At 38.2% G+C, this 19,834-nt stretch overlaps 1 protein-coding gene and 1 long non-coding RNA gene across 16 annotated transcripts in view; both read right to left on the reverse strand.

Annotated features, from left to right (window-relative positions):
• LOC134481601 (uncharacterized) overlaps positions 1 to 17,218 on the reverse strand; it is a 36,034-nt gene extending 18,816 nt beyond the window's left edge. The window contains exon 1 of the long non-coding RNA XR_010057298.1: positions 6,075 to 17,218. This is a non-coding gene — a long non-coding RNA (uncharacterized LOC134481601). The remainder of the gene's footprint in view (positions 1 to 6,074) is intronic.
• Positions 1 to 19,834, reverse strand: part of Akt3 (AKT serine/threonine kinase 3) — a 282,222-nt gene that overhangs the window by 73,671 nt on the left and 188,717 nt on the right. For all 15 annotated transcript variants that reach the window (XM_039090632.2, XM_039090633.2, XM_039090628.2 and 12 more), the window contains 2 exons: positions 18,638 to 18,703; positions 17,225 to 17,293 (listed from right to left, as the gene is read on the reverse strand). In XM_039090632.2, coding sequence (XP_038946560.1) covers positions 17,225 to 17,293; positions 18,638 to 18,703 — 135 coding nt within the window. The remainder of the gene's footprint in view (positions 1 to 17,224; positions 17,294 to 18,637; positions 18,704 to 19,834) is intronic.

Below are 19,834 nucleotides of genomic sequence, written 5' to 3' on the forward strand. Positions count from 1 at the left end.
GGAAAAAGCCAAAGACCATCTGGAACCCTGGTGCACTGAAGCTCCCGGAAGGGGCGGCACAGGTCTTCCTGGTTGCTGCCGCTGCAGAGAGCCCCTGGGCAGCACCCCACGAGCGAACTTGAGCCTCGGGACCACAGGTAAGACCAAATTTTCTGCTGCAAGAAAGCTGCCTGGTGAACTCAAGACACAGGCCCACAGGAACAGCTGAAGACCTGTAGAGAGGAAAAACTACACGCCCGAAAGCAGAACACTCTGTCCCCATAACTGACTGAAAGAGAGGAAAACAGGTCTACAGCACTCCTGACACACAGGCTTATAGGACAGTCTAGCCACTGTCAGAAATAGCAGAACAAAGTAACACTAGAGATAATCTGATGGCGAGAGGCAAGCGCAGGAACCCAAGCAACAGAAACCAAGACTACATGCCATCATCGGAGCCCAATTCTCCCACCAAAACAAACATGGAATATCCAAACACACCAGAAAAGCAAGATCTAGTTTCAAAATCATATTTGATCATGATGCTGGAGGACTTCAGGAAAGACATGAACACACTTAGGGAAGCACAGGAAAACATTAATAAACAAGTAAAAGCCTACAGAGAGGAATCGCAAAAATCCCTGAAAGAATTCCAGGAAAACACAATCAAACAGTTGAAGGAATTAAAAATGGAAATAGAAGCAATCAAGAAAGAACACATGGAAACAACCCTGGATATAGAAAACCAAAAGAAGAGACAAGGAGCTGTAGATACAAGCTTCACCAACAGAATACAAGAGATGGAAGAGAGAATCTCAGGAGCAGAAGATTCCATAGAAATCATTGACTCAACTGTCAAAGATAATGTAAAGCGGAAAAAGCTACTGGTCCAAAACATACAGGAAATCCAGGACTCAATGAGAAGATCAAACCTAAGGATAATAGGTATAGAAGAGAGTGAAGACTCCCAGCTCAAAGGACCAGTAAATATCTTCAACAAAATCATAGAAGAAAACTTCCCTAACCTAAAAAAAGAGATACCCATAGACATACAGGAAGCCTACAGAACTCCAAATAGATTGGACCAGAAAAGAAACACCTCCCGTCACATAATTGTCAAAACACCAAACGCACAAAATAAAGAAAGAATATTAAAAGCAGTAAGGGAAAAAGGTCAAGTAACATATAAAGGGAGACCTATCAGAATCACACCAGACTTCTCGCCAGAAACTATGAAGGCCAGAAGATCCTGGACTGATGTTATACAGACCCTAAGAGAACACAAATGCCAGCCCAGATTACTGTATCCAGCAAAACTCTCAATTAACATTGATGGAGAAACCAAGATATTCCATGACAAAACCAAATTTACACAATATCTTTCTACAAATCCAGCACTACAAAGGATAATAAATGGTAAAGCCCAACATAAGGAGGCAAGCTATACCCTAGATGAAGCAAGAAACTAATCGTCTTGGCAACAAAACAAAGAGAATGAAAGCACACAAACATAACCTCACATCAAATATGAATATAACGGGAAGCAATAATCACTATTCCTTAATATCTCTCAATATCAATGGCCTCAACTCCCCAATAAAAAGATATAGATTAACAAACTGGATACGCAACGAGGACCCTGCATTCTGCTGCCTACAGGAAACACACCTCAGAGACAAAGAGAGACACTACCTCAGAGTGAAAGGCTGGAAAACAACTTTCCAAGCAAATGGTCAGAAGAAGCAAGCTGGAGTAGCCATTCTAATATCAAATAAAATCAATTTCCAACTAAAAGTCATCAAAAAAGATAAGGAAGGACACTTCATATTCATCAAAGGAAAAATCAACCAAGATGAACTCTCAATCCTAAGTATCTATGCCCCAAATACAAGGGCACCTACATACGTAAAAGAAACCTTACTAAAGCTCAAAACACACATTGCACCTCACACAATAATAGTGGGAGATTTCAACACCCCACTCTCATCAATGGACAGATCATGGAAACAGAAATTAAACAGTGATGTAGACAGACTAAGAGAAGTCATGAGCCAAATGGACTTAACGGATATTTATAGAACATTCTATCCTAAAGCAAAAGGATATACCTTCTTCTCAGCTCCTCATGGTACTTTCTCCAAAATTGACCATATAATTGGTCAAAAAACGGGCCTCAACAGGTACAGAAAGATAGAAATAATCCCATGCGTGCTATCGGACCACCACGGCCTAAAACTGGTCTTCAATAACAATAAGGGAAGAATGCCCACATATACGTGGAAATTGAACAATGCTCTACTCAATGATAACCTGGTCAAGGAAGAAATAAAGAAAGAAATTAAAAACTTTTTAGAATTTAATGAAAATGAAGATACAACATACTCAAACTTATGGGACACAATGAAAGCTGTGCTAAGAGGAAAACTCATAGCGCTGAGTGCCTGCAGAAAGAAACAGGAAAGAGCATATGTCAGCAGCTTGACAGCACACCTAAAAGCTCTAGAACAAAAAGAAGCAAATACACCCAGGAGGAGTAGAAGGCAGGAAATAATCAAACTCAGAGCTGAAATCAACCAAGTAGAAACAAAAAGGACCATAGAAAGAATCAACAGAACCAAAAGTTGGTTCTTTGAGAAAATCAACAAGATAGATAAACCCTTAGCCAGACTAACGAGAGGACACAGAGAGTGTGTCCAAATTAACAAAATCAGAAATGAAAAGGGAGACATAACTACAGATTCGGAGGAAATTCAAAAAATCATCAGATCTTACTATAAAAACCTATATTCAACAAAATTTGAAAATCTTCAGGAAATGGACAATTTCCTTGACAGATACCAGGTATCGAAGTTAAATCAGGAACAGATAAACCAGTTAAACAACCCCATAACTCCTAAGGAAATAGAAGCAGTCATTAAAGGTCTCCCAACCAAAAAGAGCCCAGGTCCAGACGGGTTTAGTGCAGAATTCTATCAAACCTTCATAGAAGACCTCATACCAATATTATCCAAACTATTCCACAAAATTGAAACAGATGGAGCCCTACCGAATTCCTTCTATGAAGCCACAATTACTCTTATACCTAAACCACACAAAGACACAACAAAGAAAGAGAACTTCAGACCAATTTCCCTTATGAATATCGACGCAAAAATACTCAATAAAATTCTGGCAAACCGAATTCAAGAGCACATCAAAACAATCATCCACCATGATCAAGTAGGCTTCATCCCAGGCATGCAGGGATGGTTTAATATACGGAAAACCATCAACGTGATCCATTATATAAACAAACTGAAAGAACAGAACCACATGATCATTTCATTAGATGCTGAGAAAGCATTTGACAAAATTCAACACCCCTTCATGATAAAAGTCCTGGAAAGAATAGGAATTCAAGGCCCATACCTAAACATAGTAAAAACCATATACAGCAAACCAGTTGCTAACATTAAACTAAATGGAGAGAAACTTGAAGCAATCCCACTAAAATCAGGGACTAGACAAGGCTGCCCACTCTCTCCCTACTTATTCAATATAGTTCTTGAAGTTCTAGCCAGAGCAATCAGACAACAAAAGGAGATCAAAGGGATACAGATCGGAAAAGAAGAGGTCAAAATATCACTATTTGCAGACGACATGATAGTATATTTAAGTGATCCCAAAAGTTCCACCAGAGTACTACTAAAGCTGATAAACAACTTCAGCAAAGTGGCTGGGTATAAAATTAACTCAAATAAATCAGTTGCCTTCCTCTATACAAAAGAGAAACAAGCCGAGAAAGAAATTAGGGAAACGACACCCTTCATAATAGACCCAAATAATATAAAGTACCTCGGTGTGACTTTAACCAAGCAAGTAAAAGATCTGTACAATAAGAACTTCAAGACACTGAGGAAAGAAATTGAAGAAGACCTCAGAAGATGGAAAGATCTCCCATGCTCATGGATTGGCAGGATTAATATGGTAAAAATGGCCATCTTACCAAAAGCAATCTACAGATTCAATGCAATCCCCATCAAAATACCAATCCAATTCTTCAAAGAGTTAGACAGAACAATTTGCAAATTCATCTGGAATAACAAAAAACCCAGGATAGCTAAAGCTATCCTCAACAATAAAAGGACTTCAGGGGGAATCACTATCCCTGAACTCAAGCAGTATTACAGAGCAATAGTGATAAAAACTGCATGAAATTGGTACAGAGACAGACAGATAGACCAATGGAATAGAATTGAAGACCCAGAAATGAACCCACACACCTATGGTCACTTGATTTTTGACAAAGGAGCCAAAACCATCCAATGGAAAAAAGATAGTATTTTCAGCAAATGGTGCTGGTTCAACTGGAGGGCAACATGTAGAAGAATGCAGATCGATCCATCCTTATCACCCTGTACAAAGCTTAAGTCCAAGTGGATCAAGGACCTCCACATCAAACCAGACACACTCAAACTAATAGAAGAAAAACTAGGGAAGCATCTGGAACACATGGGCACTGGAAAAAATTTCCTGAACAAAACACCAATGGCTTATGCTCTAAGATCAAGAATCGACAAATGGGATCTCATAAAACTGCAAAGCTTCTGTAAGGCAAAGGACACTGTGGTTAGGACAAAACGGCAACCAACAGATTGGGAAAAGATCTTTACCAATCCTACAACAGATAGAGGCCTTATATCCAAAATATACAAAGAACTCAAGAAGTTAGACCGCAGGGAAACAAATAACCCTATTAAAAAATGGGGTTCAGAGCTAAACAAAGAATTCACAGCTGAGGAATGCCGAATGGCTGAGAAACACCTAAAGAAATGTTCAACATCTTTAGTCATAAGGGAAATGCAAATCAAAACAACCCTGAGATTTCACCTCACACCAGTGCGATTGGCTAAGATCAAAAACTCAGGTGACAGCAGATGCTGGCGAGGATGTGGAGAAAGAGGAACACTCCTCCATTGTTGGTGGGATTGCAGACTGGTAAAACCATTCTGGAAATCAGTCTGGAGGTTCCTCAGAAAATTGGACATTGAACTGCCTGAGGATCCAGCTATACCTCTCTTGGGCATATACCCAAAAGATGCCTCAACATATAAAAGAGACACGTGCTCCACTATGTTCATCGCAGCCTTATTTATAATAGCCAGAAGCTGGAAAGAACCCAGATGCCCTTCAACAGAGGAATGGATACAGAAAATGTGGTACATCTACACAATGGAATATTACTCAGCTATCAAAAACAACGAGTTTATGAAATTCGTAGGCAAATGGTTGGAACTGGAAAATATCATCCTGAGTGAGCTAACCCAATCACAGAAAGACATACATGGTATGCACTCATTGATAAGTGGCTATTAGCCCAAATGCTTGAATTACCCTAGATCCCTAGAACAAACGAAACTCAAGACGGATGATCAAAATGTGAATGCTTCACTCCTTCTTTAAATGAGGAAAAAGAATACCCTTGGCAGGGAAGGGAGAGGCAAAGATTAAAACAGAGACTGAAGGAACACCCATTCAGAGCCTGCCCCACATGTGGCCCATACATATACAGCCACCCAATTAGACAAGATGGATGAAGCAAAGAAGTGCAGACCGACAGGAGCCGGATGTAGATCGCTCCTGAGAGACACAGCCAGAATACAGCAAATAATGAGGCGAATGCCAGCAGCAAACCACTGAACTGAGAATAGGTCCCCTATTGAAGGAATCAGAGAAAGAACTGGAAGAGCTTGAAGGGGCTCGAGACCCCAAAAGTACAACAATGCCAAGCAACCAGAGCTTCCAGGGACTAAGCCACTACCTAAAGACTATACATGGACTGACCCTGGACTCTGACCCCATAGGTAGCAATGAATATCCTAGTAAGAGCACCAGTGGAAGGGGAAGCCCTGGGTCCTGCTACGACTGAACCCACAGTGAACTAGTCTATGGGGGGAGGGTGGCAATGGGGGGAGGGTTGGGAGGGGAACACCCATAAGGAAGGGGAGGGGGGAGTGGGATGTTTGCCCGGAAACCGGGAAAGGGAATAACACTCGAAATGTATATAAGAAATACTCAAGTTAATAAAAAAAAAAAAAAAAAAAAGCATGCATGACTCTGAATAGCCAAATCAATCCTAAGCAAATGGAGCAATACTACAAGCAAAGTAATACTAGATTTCAGATTATATCACAGAGCCATAATATCAAAGATAGCAAGGCCCTAATTGTTGGATTAATGGGTCCTGGGTCTGCTCCACCACAGGGAAGTCAACCATGCTTACCCCAAGTGAGGCATAGGGAAGGCCACAGGACACTGTTCTGGGGAGTGGGGAAACACAGTCTGAGGAGTGTGACATAGCCTGAGTTGGTTTGGGGATCCCCAGGCATGCAAGGAGGCTAGGCTGTCAGGTTCTCAGGCTCTTAGGGATCCAGGCTCTGCTGGGAGCTGCGGAAGAGCTGAGAACTGAGTAGGGGCCAAGGATTGGATCTAGACCAGACCAAGGAGGAAAGAGGAGTAGCTCCGCCTGGTCCTGTGGGGGACAGGGTGGAGGGTGGGAGGGGGAAGAGAAGAGTGTAGGGGCGGGTTAGTCCTTGGCTTGAGTTTGATGGCTGCCTCTGCTGGGAGCGCAGGGAGACCCTATATGGGAGCTCCTAGGTGAAGGCCTTCTCTGTGGCTCCCCATGGTGGATCCTGATGAAAAGAGACAGTCCCTGGTGGTTTTAAGACATTTATTGTCATTGCAAAAGGTGGATGAGTAAAACCGTACCCCACTTCTCAGGGCCTGAGATTAAATTCCTTTGCAGGGAGAAGTGTCAAGGAAGGAAAAGTGACTGGCTAAGCCTTGGCTAAGCCTCCAGGCCTTTAGGTACCTCATAATGGAGACCTGTCTTGAGCCTAAGTGACCTGTGGTCACATCCTCTACCTGTAGAGGGTCTTGTCCTCTACCTGTAGAGGGTCTCAGGGCCTGGCCCTATGTAACCGATAGCCACAAATCTATGGAGAGCTGAAGCTAGTGATGGGGCCTGGTTTGCTGGGAGTCAGTCCAAAAGTCTACCTTCCCTTTCAGGGTCACCAGGATTTTAAGCCTTTGCTCAACCAGGAACCAGGGTTCCTTTCATGGTCCCACATTTAAATATAACAACAAAATAGATATAGAGTAGAGACCAATGGAATAAAATAGAAAAGCAGAAAGGACCCCATGAAACACCTAAAAGCACTCAAACATATAAAATGGGTAAGAATAGAGTCTTTGATAAACGTTAATGGGGCTAATGAGAAAACTTAGTGATTAAGAGTACTTTACCTTACTTTACCCTACAGAAGACTCAGAGTTAGCTCCTCACATACACATAATAGATCAGAACCATCTATAACTACAGGTCTAAGCAATTGGATACCCTCTTGTAGCTTTCTATTGGCACCAAGTATGTAAGCAATGCATACATACAAGCAAGCAAAATACTCAAGCACATGAAATAAGTATTTTACAAAATGAAACTAGAAAGCTTGTGTCTAAAAATGCAGAAGAAACTATATGTATCTCTTACTTATAAATATTTCAATCAATTTTGAATTGAAAGTCCTGAGACTCTAAAACCACTAACGGAAAATTACAAGATGCATACACAGCATTAACTGTCTGGATACAATTTGAATAGCTCCAAATGCAATAGCAGGAATTGACAAACTGGGTTACCTGAAACCAAGTTGCTCTTACACAGCAAAGGAAACAACTATCAAAGTTAACAGATAGCCTTAGAATTGGGAGAGAAGCATTGCTAACTATTCATGTAACAGAGGGATAACATTCTGATATAAGAAGAACTCAAAATACCAAGTAGCAAAAGTTGAAATAACCCAATTATTTGGAAGGAACAAATGAACTGAAAAGGACAGTTCTTATAAATGAGTTCAGTATCTAATAAATGAAAACATGTTGTACTTTTTAGCCAAACAGGAAATGTATATCCAAACTGCATAGATTCCACTTGACTCCAGTAAGAATAGCTGTCATCGGGTTGGGGATTTAGCTCAGTGGTAGAGCGCTTGCCTAGCAAACGCAAGGCCCTGGGTTCAGTCCCCAGCTCCGAAAAAAAGAAAAAAAAAAGAATAGCTGTCATCAAGACAGCAAACAGGATACAAGGTAAGGGAGAGGATCACTGATGGTAACATGTATGTCAGTCAGTTCAGCCATGGTGGGAACAGTTCTTTAAAAATTTCAAAGCAGAACTACTATGTAACCCAGCTAACCTTCTCTGGGGTACACAGAAAAAGGAGCCTAAGCCAGCCGACTAGCGAGATGATTTGTACATTCATGTTTATTGCTGAATGATTAATTTATATCTAAAATATGAAATAAGCCTGTATGCTCACTGATGAATGAGTAAGAATTTCACATACACATGCAATGTAATATTATTCAGCCAACAAGGAAGAACTGGAGTTTCTCTGGTATTCAAAACAAAGTGAGAAGGAAGATTGGGGAGAAGGATCGGTGTGAGGAAGGTCCAAGAGGGTGAATGGTGAGGGTGACGGTCGGTCATAACAAGCATCATATTCATACATGATCATATTGTAACAACAGCTGGCAAGATGACTCAGGAGGTCAGGCCAACAGGAGTCAAACTTGGCGACCTGAATTTACTCTTCGAGATTCGCATGGTGGAACATAGTCCCAAAAGTTGTACTCTACCCCCACACATGTACTCTGTATACACACAAAATAAATTAAAATATAATAAACACTACAGAAAATGTCATAAAAAGTCATTATTTTTAAAAATACACATGATTAAAAACATGTTTTATACAGATATGAACAATGAGTTTTATACAGATTTGTTCTGTAATATTCACAAAATTTCTTTACCTAATAACTCCAAGCTGAAAAGAACACTGAAAAACATGACCACAATGTAGTAACTCAATCATCATAAAGGATTTTAAAAGTATTTTAGTATGTAAAAAACACAAAAGAAAACAAAAGATTATGTAGTGTTTTGGGAACATAGTTTTAAATATTTAGCTAATATATTTGTCATTTTCCTGTTCTCGTTCTCTCTCTCTCTCTCTCTCTCTCTCTCTCTCTCTCTCTCTCTCTCTCTCTGTGTGTGTGTGTGTGTGTGTGCATGTGTATGCGTGTGTGCGCATGTGTGAACACATGCATGCATTCATGTGTGCTCCTATTTGCAGTCCCTGAAAGGATCACTCTGGGCTAAGCAACTATTAACAAGTCTAGTTTCCATGAAATTGCCATTCTGCACTATAGCTGCCATGCAGAGAAATAATGAAACCTGAGAGTGCCTGGTAACTGCTCATAGTTCTAAGCAGCTCAACATGTTATACAATGCAACTTTCACTGCAGTCCTATGAGAGTTTAGGAAACTAGCCTTGAAATATTATAAAATTATATCATAAAATGGAATATAAAATACAGCTCATTTTGCCTTGAACTTTAGATATTAATATGATTATTAAAATGTAAATTTCTTGGCTTGGGAAGTTTTTAAAAAGATTTGGGTGAAAGCAACAGAATTCTGACATAACCTATATAAAGCTTAATAACTTGGATTCCTGGTAATAAGGATATCTATAGAACCACAAATTTAGTAAAAAATCAAGTTTTAAAAGCACCACCATGAATCTGAAATACTTTTAACTTAAAAATCACCCAAATCACACCTCCACAAATTAGTAAGTAGAATTCAAGGGCTTACTGCCTGCACTTCTGTCTTATATGAATTTAAAATGAGATGATTTTAGTTCACAGAAGAAAAAATGCCAGCCAAATAATGAGAAATCTAAGTAAGAGAGGATTTCAAGAATGACATGTAACTGAAAGTCATATGCAAAAACTAAAATGAGGGGGAGAGAGCTGGACTCTCAGAAGTGCAGACATTCCTGAGAGCTCAGGGGAGACCTCCACTTCTGCTCACACTCCTGGCCCAAGAGGAACCTGCCCAGTGCCCCCTGGGCACAGGAAGCTAGGAGCAGTCAGGAATAGGACCCTTCCAGTTTCTGCCTGTGCCCAGAGCTGAAAGTCATTCACCAGGAGCGCTGACACACCGGAGAACAGAGGGAAGACCAACTCTTCCACTCTGAGTGACCCGCCTGGAGGCCTCAGGACACACAAACCCAGGAGGAATCTGGGACAGGACCCTTCTGGTTTCTACCTGTACCAGGAGCTGACCTACTCGCACAGCTCTCTGGATCCAGATCTGGCTGTAAGAAAACTGGTCTACAGGAGTGCTGACACACAGACTTACAGGAGGGTCAACCCTCTGTCAGAGACAGCAAGTCAAGCTAGGACAGGAAACAACCTGAAAGTGAAAAACAAGCGCAGGAACCTGAGCAACAGAAACCAAGACTACTTGGCATCATCAGAGCCCAGTTCTCCTACCAAATCAAATAATGACATCTAAACACTGGAAAAGGAACATTCGGATTTAAAATCACAGCTCATGATGATGATAGAGGACATTAAGAAAGACATAAAAAAATTCCCTTAAAGAAATACAGGACAACATAGGTAAACAAGTGGAAGCTGTTTTTTGTTTCTTTTTTCTTTTTTTTTTTTTTTTTTTTTTTTTTTTTTCCGGAGCTGGGGACCAAACTCAGGGCCTTGCGCTTGCTAGGAAAACGCTCTACCACTGAGCTAAATCCCCAATCCCCAAGTGGAAGCTGTTAAAGAGGAAACACAAAATTCCCTTAAAGAATTACAGGAAAACACAACAACAAAACAGGCGAAGGAATTGAACAAAAACATCCAGGATTTAAAAATGGAAATAGAAACATTAAAGAAATCACAAAGTAAGACAATCCTGGAGATAGAAAACCTAGGAAAGAGATCAGGAGCCATAGATGCAGGCATCACCAATAGAATACAAGAGACAGAAGAGATAGAATCTCAGGGGCAGAAGATACCATAGAAATCATGGACACAACTATCAAAGAAAATGTAAAACACAAAAAGCTCCTAACCCAAAACATCCAGGAAATCCAAGACACAATGAGAAGACCAAACCTAGGACATTAGGTATAGAAGAGAACGAAGACTACCAACTTAAAGAGTTAGTAAATATCTTGAACAAAATTATAGAAGAAAACTTCCCTAACCTAAAGAAAGACATGCCCATAATCATACAAGAAGCCTACAGAACTGCAAATAGATTGGACCAGAAAAGAAACTACTCCTGTCACATAATAGTCAAAACATCAAATGCACAAAACAAAGAATATTAAAAACAGTAAGGGAAAAAGGTGAAGTAACATATAAAGGCAGGCCTATCAGAATTATACCAGACTTCTTACCAGTGACTTTGAAAGCCAGAAGCTCCTAGGCAGATGTCATATAGACTCTAAGAGAATGAAAATGCCAGCCCAGGCTACTATATCCAGCAAAACTCCCAATTAACATAGATGGAGAAACCAAGATATTCCATGACAAAACCAAATTTGTACAATATCTTTCTACAAATCCAGCCCTACGAAGGATAACAGAGGGAAACCTCCAACACAAGGAGGGAAACTACACCCTAAAGAAAAAAGCAAGAAAGTAAACTCCCTGCAACAAAATCAAAAGAAAAGAGCCACACAAACATAATCCCACCTCTAACAACAAAAATAACAGGAAACAACAATCACTATTTCTTAATATCTCTTAATGTCCATGGACTAAATTCCTTAATAAAAAGACAGATTAACAGACTGGATACATAAAGAGGACCCAGCATTTTGTTGCATACAGGAAACACACCTCAGTGACAAGGACAGATCCTACCTCAGAGTAAAAGGCTGGAAAACAACTTTCCAAGCAAATGGTCCCAAGAAACAAGTTGGAGTAGCCATTCTAATATTGAATAAAATCAACTTTCAACCAAAAGTCACCCAAAAAAGATAAGGAAGGACACTTAATATTCATCAAAGAAAAAATCCACCAAGATGAACTCTTAATCCTGAATATCTATGCTCCAAGTGCAAAGGCACCTACATTCATAAAAGAAACCTTACTAAAGCTCAAAGCACACATTGTACCTCACACAATAATACTGAGAGATTTCAACACCCCACTCTCATCAATGGACAGATGATGGAAACAGAAACTAAACAGACACACAGAAAAACTAAAAGGAGTTATGAACCAAATGGATTTAACAAATATTTATAGAACATTTCATCCTAAAACAAAAGAACATTCATTCTTCTTAGTACCTCATGGTACCTTTTCCAAAATTGACCATATAATCAGTTACAAAACAGGCCTCAACAGATACAAGAAGACTGAAATGATTCCATGCGCCCTATCAGATCCTGTGGACTATGATAGGTCCTCAATACCAACAAAAGCGACAGGAAGCCCCTACACACATGGAAGCTGAACAACCCTCTACTCAATGACAACTTTGTCAAAGAAAAAATAAAGAGATTAAAGACTGTTTAGAATTTAATGACAATGAAAGCACAACACACCCAAACTTATGGGACACAATGAAAGCAGTGCTAAGAGGAAAACTCATAGCTCTGAGTGACTCCAAAAAGAAACTGCCAAGGGCATACATTAGGAGCTTGAGAGCACACCTAAAAGCTCTAGAACAAGAAGAAGCCACTATACCCAAGAGGAGTAGATGACAGAAAATAATCAAACTCAGGGCTGAAATCCACCAAGTAGAAACAAAAAGAACTATACAAAAAAAAAAAAATCAACAAAACCAGGAACTGGTTCACTGAGAAAATAAAGAAGTCAGATAAACCCCTAGCCAGACTAACCTGAGGGCAGAAAGAGTTTATCCAAATTAACAAAATTAGAAATGAAATGGAAGACATAACAACAGATTCTGAGGAAATTAAAAAAAAATTCATCAGATCCTACTACAAAAGCCTATACTCAACAAAAATGGAAAATGTGGATGAAAATGTGGGCAATTTTCTAGACAGATACCAGGTATCAAAGTTAAATCAGGATCAGATAAACCATCTAAACAGTCCCATAACTCTAAAGAAATAAAAGCAGTTATTAAAATCTCCCAACCAAAAAAGCCCAGGACCAGCTGGGTTTAGTGCAGAATTCTATCAGACCTTCATAGAAGACCTAATACCAATGCTGTCCAAACTATTCCACAAAATAGAAACAGAGGGAATACTACACAATTCCTTCTATGAAGCCACAATTACTCTTACACTGAAACCACACAAAGATCCAACATAGAAAGAGAACTTCAGGCCAAATTCCTTTATGAATATCGACACAAAAATACTCAATAAAATTCTCACGATTCGAATCCAAGAACACATCAGAACTATCATCCATTATGATTAAGTAGGCTTCATTCCAGGCATGCAGGGATTGTTCAATATACGGAAATCCATCAACATAATCCACTATGTAAACAAACTCAAAGAAAAAAACCACATGATCATCTCATTAAATGCATCTGACAAAAGTCAACACCCTTTCACGTTAAAAATCTTGGAAAGATCAGAAATTCATAGCACATACCTAAACATAGTAAAAGCAACATACAGCAAACCAAGCACCAACATCAAACTAAATTGAGGGAAACTTGAAGCAATCCCACTAAAATCAGGGACTAGACAAGGCTGCCCACTCTCTCCCTACTTATTCAGTATAGTACTCAAAGTCCTAGCCAGAGCAATCAGACAATGAAAGGAGGTCAAATGGATACAAATTGAAAAGGAAAAAGTCAAAATATCACTATTTGCAGATGATATGGTAATATACTTAAGTGACCCCAAAAGTTCCACCAGAGAACTACTAAGTCTGATAAACAACTTGTGGATCAATGGAATAGAATTGAAGACGCAGAAATGAACCCACACACCTATGGTCACTTGATCTTTGACAAAGGAGCTAAAACCATCCGTGGAAAAAACATAGCATTTTCAACAAATGGTGCTGGTGTTCAACTGAAGGTCAGTATGTGGAAGAATGTAAATCAATCCATTCTTATCACCATGTACAAAGCTCAAGTCAAAGTGGATCAAAAATCTCCACATGAAACCAGATACACTCAAACTAATAGAAGAAAAATGTGTTAAGGGCCTCAAACACATGGGCATTGGGGAAATTTTTCTGAACAGAACACCAATGGCTTATACTCCACGGCTCCAGCTGCTTATGTAGCAGAGGATGGCCTTCTTGGGCACCCCCTTTGTCCTGCCAATGCTGGACTCCCCCTCCAGTGTAGGTAAATGTCAGGGCAGGGAGGTGGGAAAGAGGTAGTTGGGGAAGGGGAACATCCTCATAGAAGAAGGGGGAGGTGGAATGGGCTACGGGGCTTATGGACAGGAAATCAAGAACAGGAATAACATTTGAAATGTAAAATAAAAAATCCAGTAAAAAAAAAAAGAAAAAAATTAAAATGAATTTCATCAAAGACATTTATACAATTGTATGCAGTACTAACAAGCCTGAATGGTCAAGTTAGGAAATGGTAGGCTACTGAGTTCTTAGAGAAAGCACTGAGCAGAACAGTAACAATATATCAGATCCACAGAATTCTTCCATGTCATGAATCTCTATCTTTCATGAAATTTGAGCCTGTGAGAGATCACAGAAGCCCAATTTGTAAATCTTCTTTTTGTAAGTCTTAAAATGTATAGAACTAAAGACAATTTGGCAAAAGGTTTAAGTGGAGACTTCTTCAAACAAATTTGAATTACTTTGGTTTTCAGATATTGCATTTCTCCAGTATTTTTATACTTCTCATCTAAATGTAATACCAACTAAATTACTAAGCATGGTTTTAGCACATTAGTGCTAAACATTCTGATTTCTGACATTATTAGACTTTAAAAGTTAATTATATTGTTAATTTGTGGCCTGCCCTGCACTTAGTGTTCCTCTACATTTTGCCTATAGATTTCTATTTCTATTCCACTCTGTAATTCTCTCCCTAGTCATCCACCCATTCATATTTTTAAATATTAAGTATTAAATATCTGTATGCAATACACAAATTAAAGAAGAATACACAAGTGAATTAGCTTCCTTCCACACTGTACTGAGTCCCAAAGCCAGTTCTAAATTCCAGTGGACAATGAGATATTCACACAGGGAGAAAGGAATGTACATACACATGGTCATGACCTACATTTCTCTCAGCATGACAGCAGCATGCTTTGTACTCTCTCATCTTACAACATTTTAGATATTTAAGCAAGTCACTTACTGAACGTTCATTCAAGATTCCACAGTTGTATAATAAAAGTGTTTATCCATATACTACTTGGTCACATATCTTTATTTCTTGGATTATAATTACTAGAAACAAAATTGCTGAGTGCTTTCCTGTTGCTGGGATTAAAATGTGCTGAGAAAAGCAACTAAAATAATATAGGATTTATTTTGATTCACAGTTTAAGGTTTAGAATCAAGCACGGTGAGGAAGTTACAGGAGCTTGAGGCAGCTGGTCACACTGCAACCACAGTTCTATATCAAAGCTGATGAAGGAAGAAAGCTTGCATTTGCTCACATTTTCCTTTTCATATAGTTCAGAATCCCAGACAGGGAACAGTGCTGCCTAGAGAGGTGTGTCTCACCACCTCAGTTCCCTTAAGTATGTTTTGCAGCCATGCCCAGAGGCCCATGTCTACAGAGATTCTACATCTTATCAAGCTGAGAACAGATCCCAATACATGTATTTTAAATTCTAACGGGTACCACCATGGAAGTTCCAGTAATTTTATTTCCATCTCTATGAGTAAAATTATGACCTTCAGGTGAATATGTCCCAAATATGTTTGCCTTTATTATTCTAATTCAACACAGGGCTTCAAAATGATAGAAAAAAACTTTATAAAAATTAACATATAGTCTTGCTCTAAAAGACTTTTTCATAACTTGAATATATCCAACAAATTTCACATAATCAAGAATAAATCATGTGTGTTTCCAATAGTGTTTTTTACCCTTATCAACAAACAAGCTCTTAAGATGCAAGTCCCACAGCTCTAAGCCATCTGTCATCTTCATATCCATGGACGTGCTACTGAGGCTCTGATTTTCTGTGTCTAGGTTATTATTATTCTACTGCTCAAGGTTTCTTTGTTTGGTGCTCACCCACTGGTGGCACTATCATCTCTATTTGAACTGCCACTTTAGTCCACTAACGAAATCTCAAAGTCTATCTTTAATGAAAATTTGTCTTTAATTCACTTATTTGTATTTGAGTATCACACATTTTAATCATAACATGCTCACAATAGAAACTACATACTCCTTCACAGCAAAGGTAATGCTTTAGTACTAGAAAAGTCTGTACTATCTCTACATTCAAAATTACCAAGTGAGTGAAAGAAATTTCACAGAACATAATTTCTAAATATCACATAATCTTTCAAAAATATTCTATATCAGTTATTTATTTAGATTGGAAAATAAGAATATTTAAAAGTTTATGAGATACAACCATCTATTTAGTACATTTATTTCAGAAAGTTATCTATTTCCTGTTACTATTTTTATACATTACACTTCCATTTCACATTAATTTTCTTCAAAATAGGAAGAAGAAAAAGAAAAGGTACTGGTGAAATGATTTAATTTCTATTCGAAACTGTAAGAACTCTTAAATTTCTTCATTATCATCTCATTCACTACTAGTTAATATATACAAGAGCAAACACTTCAAGTACAATGTACCTACAGAATAGAGTTGGCCATGTTCAAAATAGGTTTTTAAAACCTTTTATGTTTCACAATAGGCTTGTTTGAAAAGTTATCTAAAATATAATCTAACAGTCCATATATATTTCCGCAATAACCATAATTTCAGAAATCATAATGTGGGGGCTAGAGACATGTGTCAATGTTTAAGAGAACGCAGGTTCAATGCTCAGTGCCCACATGCTGGCACAAAATCATCTGTAAGTCTAGTTCCAGAACATTTGATGCCGTTTTCTGACCTTTCTGGGCACCAAACACACAGTTGCTGCATAGGCACACATAGAGGCAAAACATGCACACATAAAATAAATCTGAAAAGAAAATCAGTAAGTAAAGGGGAATATATCCCCTATAAAAATCATATGTGGTAAAACATGTTTATCTTTCAAAAGTAAAGTAAAATAAATGATCATGCTAATATATGATCAAAACACTCTATTAGAAATACCCATCTTTTGTCTAGTCAATAGGAAGAACTATGCAAACCTCTGTGGAGCTGAGAAGCACCACAAGTCATACTGTAGGTAATGCTTTTAATGAAATACTCCATGCAAATGCTTGATTGACTTCTTGACTCACCTCTCCCCCATTAACATATTCCATCACAAAACACAAACGGTCTTTTGTCTGGAAGGAATATTTCAAGGACTTGAAATGAAAAAGAAAACAATGTTAATTAAATTCCTATTTTCTTAAGAGTATAATGGTACCAAAAATAAAAATTTAAAAATAGTTATCATAATTGATGAAATGATACTGTTCCTTACGAGTACATTTACTTCATAGTAGTGCTTTCTTTCTAAGACTATGGTAAACAAAAGTAAATTTGGTCATGGTGATGAACACTCGCAATGTACTATGCCCTGGGAGACAAGAGTCAGTACTCAGTGTGCTACTGTTCATTTTTGTAATCTATACAGGGAACACTAGTAAAAGTTCCACAGGGACATAGTTGTTCTTACTTACTATGTTCAAAATACTTTCAGTGTTACTTTGTATATACTAAGGCTAGAACATAGCAAAACTCAATAAGGTACGTCCTGGTGAGACTAAAATGTTCTTATTACCCTAGAGAATAGACATGAAACACTGTAACAAAGATGAGGCAGCAGCTGATAACTCTAAAAATATCTAGACAGTCTTAGAATATTAATAAAGGATTTCAGTTTTAAACTGTAGTTGTTCTTTTTAATCTTAGCATGCTTGGTACAAACAAGGAACATAAATTAATTTTTTAATTACTATCTAGTACACAAATACCCAGGCTGGATATAAAATACCCTGCCTAAAAACATTCTGCATACATTAATGGCCTCAATTATATTTTTTCTAATGAAGAAAAGATAGAAGGACTTATTCTGTATTACACATAATTTACATTTCTGTAGTTCCACCATGAAACATCTTGTTTTTTTTGAAGTCTGTTCATTTAAATTTTTGACTTTTGAAAACTGAAGCTGTGTAGTCATTTTAATGTTTATCTGAAGCCACCAAACAAAAGAAATATAAAATCTTCCCTTTTTTCTTTTGAGGTATTTCTTACATTGTAATCCAGCAAACTCTAGGATTCACTAGAGAGCCCAGGGTGGCCTCAAACATGTAGAGGGCCGCCTGTCAGATTCCTCAATACTGGTCTTATAGTCATGAACCATGATGTCTGTACTGCATTACTAGCTGAACAATAAAATAAACTTGGAAGTGTCTACCATCTTATTAGGAATTCCATAAAATTCCAGAAGTGACTTTCTTGCTCTATGGACATTTTTAAAGTCAGGGAGATATATGGGAGGAAAGAGAAAGGTTTCTAAAAAGTTGTACACAGGTAATAAAGGGATTAGAAATGCATAGCATAAAGAAGAAACTGAACTTACAGTCTGTCATAAAAAATATCATACATAAACGTAAACGTTACTTAAAACAGTCATAATTTCATTCTATACTACAATCCCACTAAATTTAAAATGTCATTATAGGAGTCCTCTAAGTACTCACTGTTAGAAATGGATGTCTGGTGTTCTTTAGAACTCTGCTCTCAGTCAGAGTATGTGCCACTTCATCCTAAAAGGAAATACAAACGATAACTACATGCTCTAAGTACTAATAATACAAAACTTTACCACTTTTCAGAAATCAGAAAACCGTGCTTACAGATATAAAAGGGCAGTAAAATACACTGGTCTGCCTCCTCTGTTGCTTAAATTCCCTTCCAGCACTACACCCAAAAATCAAATGAAAAGTTTGGTTTGAGGGGTAGAAGAAATAAATTCAGAACCTCACTCATATTTGATCAAAGTTCACCAGTAATGACATAAAATTAATAATAAATTTATTTGAGATAGAAATAAATGTGGGCTTTACGCCTTAACACAGACTTACCATCTAACACTGTAGCAAATTTAGGTGACAGTTTCACAGTTATAATACATTTTACTCAGGGAGATACAAACAATTTATTGATGGTTGTAAAATAAACTCTCCACAACAGTCAGTTATTTAAAAAGCAACCACCAAGTACACACTTCACTTCTGTTCTAAATTAAACATTTCAAAACAGAAAGTAAGAGTGTACAAAAGCACATCTTTTTGCTTGTTACTTTTTTTTGTTTATTTCTATATTTTTTTTATTAACTTGAGTATTTCTTATATACATTTCAAGTGTTATTCCCTTTCCCGCTATCCGGGCAAACATCCCCCTCCCCCATCCCCTTCCTTATGGGTGTTCCCCTCCCAACCCTCCCCCCATTGCCGCCCTCCCCCCACCAGTCTAGTTCACTGGGGGTTCAGTCTTAGCAGGACCCAGGGCTTCCCCTTCCACTGGTGCTCTTACTGAAGGAACACCCATTCAGAGTCTGCTCCACATGTGGCCCATACATATATAGCCACCCAATTAGACAAGATAGATGAAGCAAAGAAGTGCAGACCGACAGGAGCCGGATGTAGATCGCTCCTAAGAGACACAGCCAGAATACTGCTTGTTACTTTTTAATATGCTTTTCACAAGTCTTAAGTATCTTACTTCAAATGAGTTTGAAAACGTGAGTTTATTTCATTAAAAGAATGTTTTCCCCGAATTTTTGTTCAGAAATTTCGTCGTGATTTGTAAAGTGAGCTAACTAAAAGGGATTTTCTTTTAACATATGGAGATCTTAGAACACGGTTCACACTTCAAAGGCTATCATCTTAGAGATT

The sequence above is a fragment of the Rattus norvegicus genome, chromosome 13 (assembly GCF_036323735.1).
Source record: "Rattus norvegicus strain BN/NHsdMcwi chromosome 13, GRCr8, whole genome shotgun sequence".
In the NCBI taxonomy this organism is placed as follows: Eukaryota; Metazoa; Chordata; class Mammalia; order Rodentia; family Muridae; genus Rattus; species Rattus norvegicus.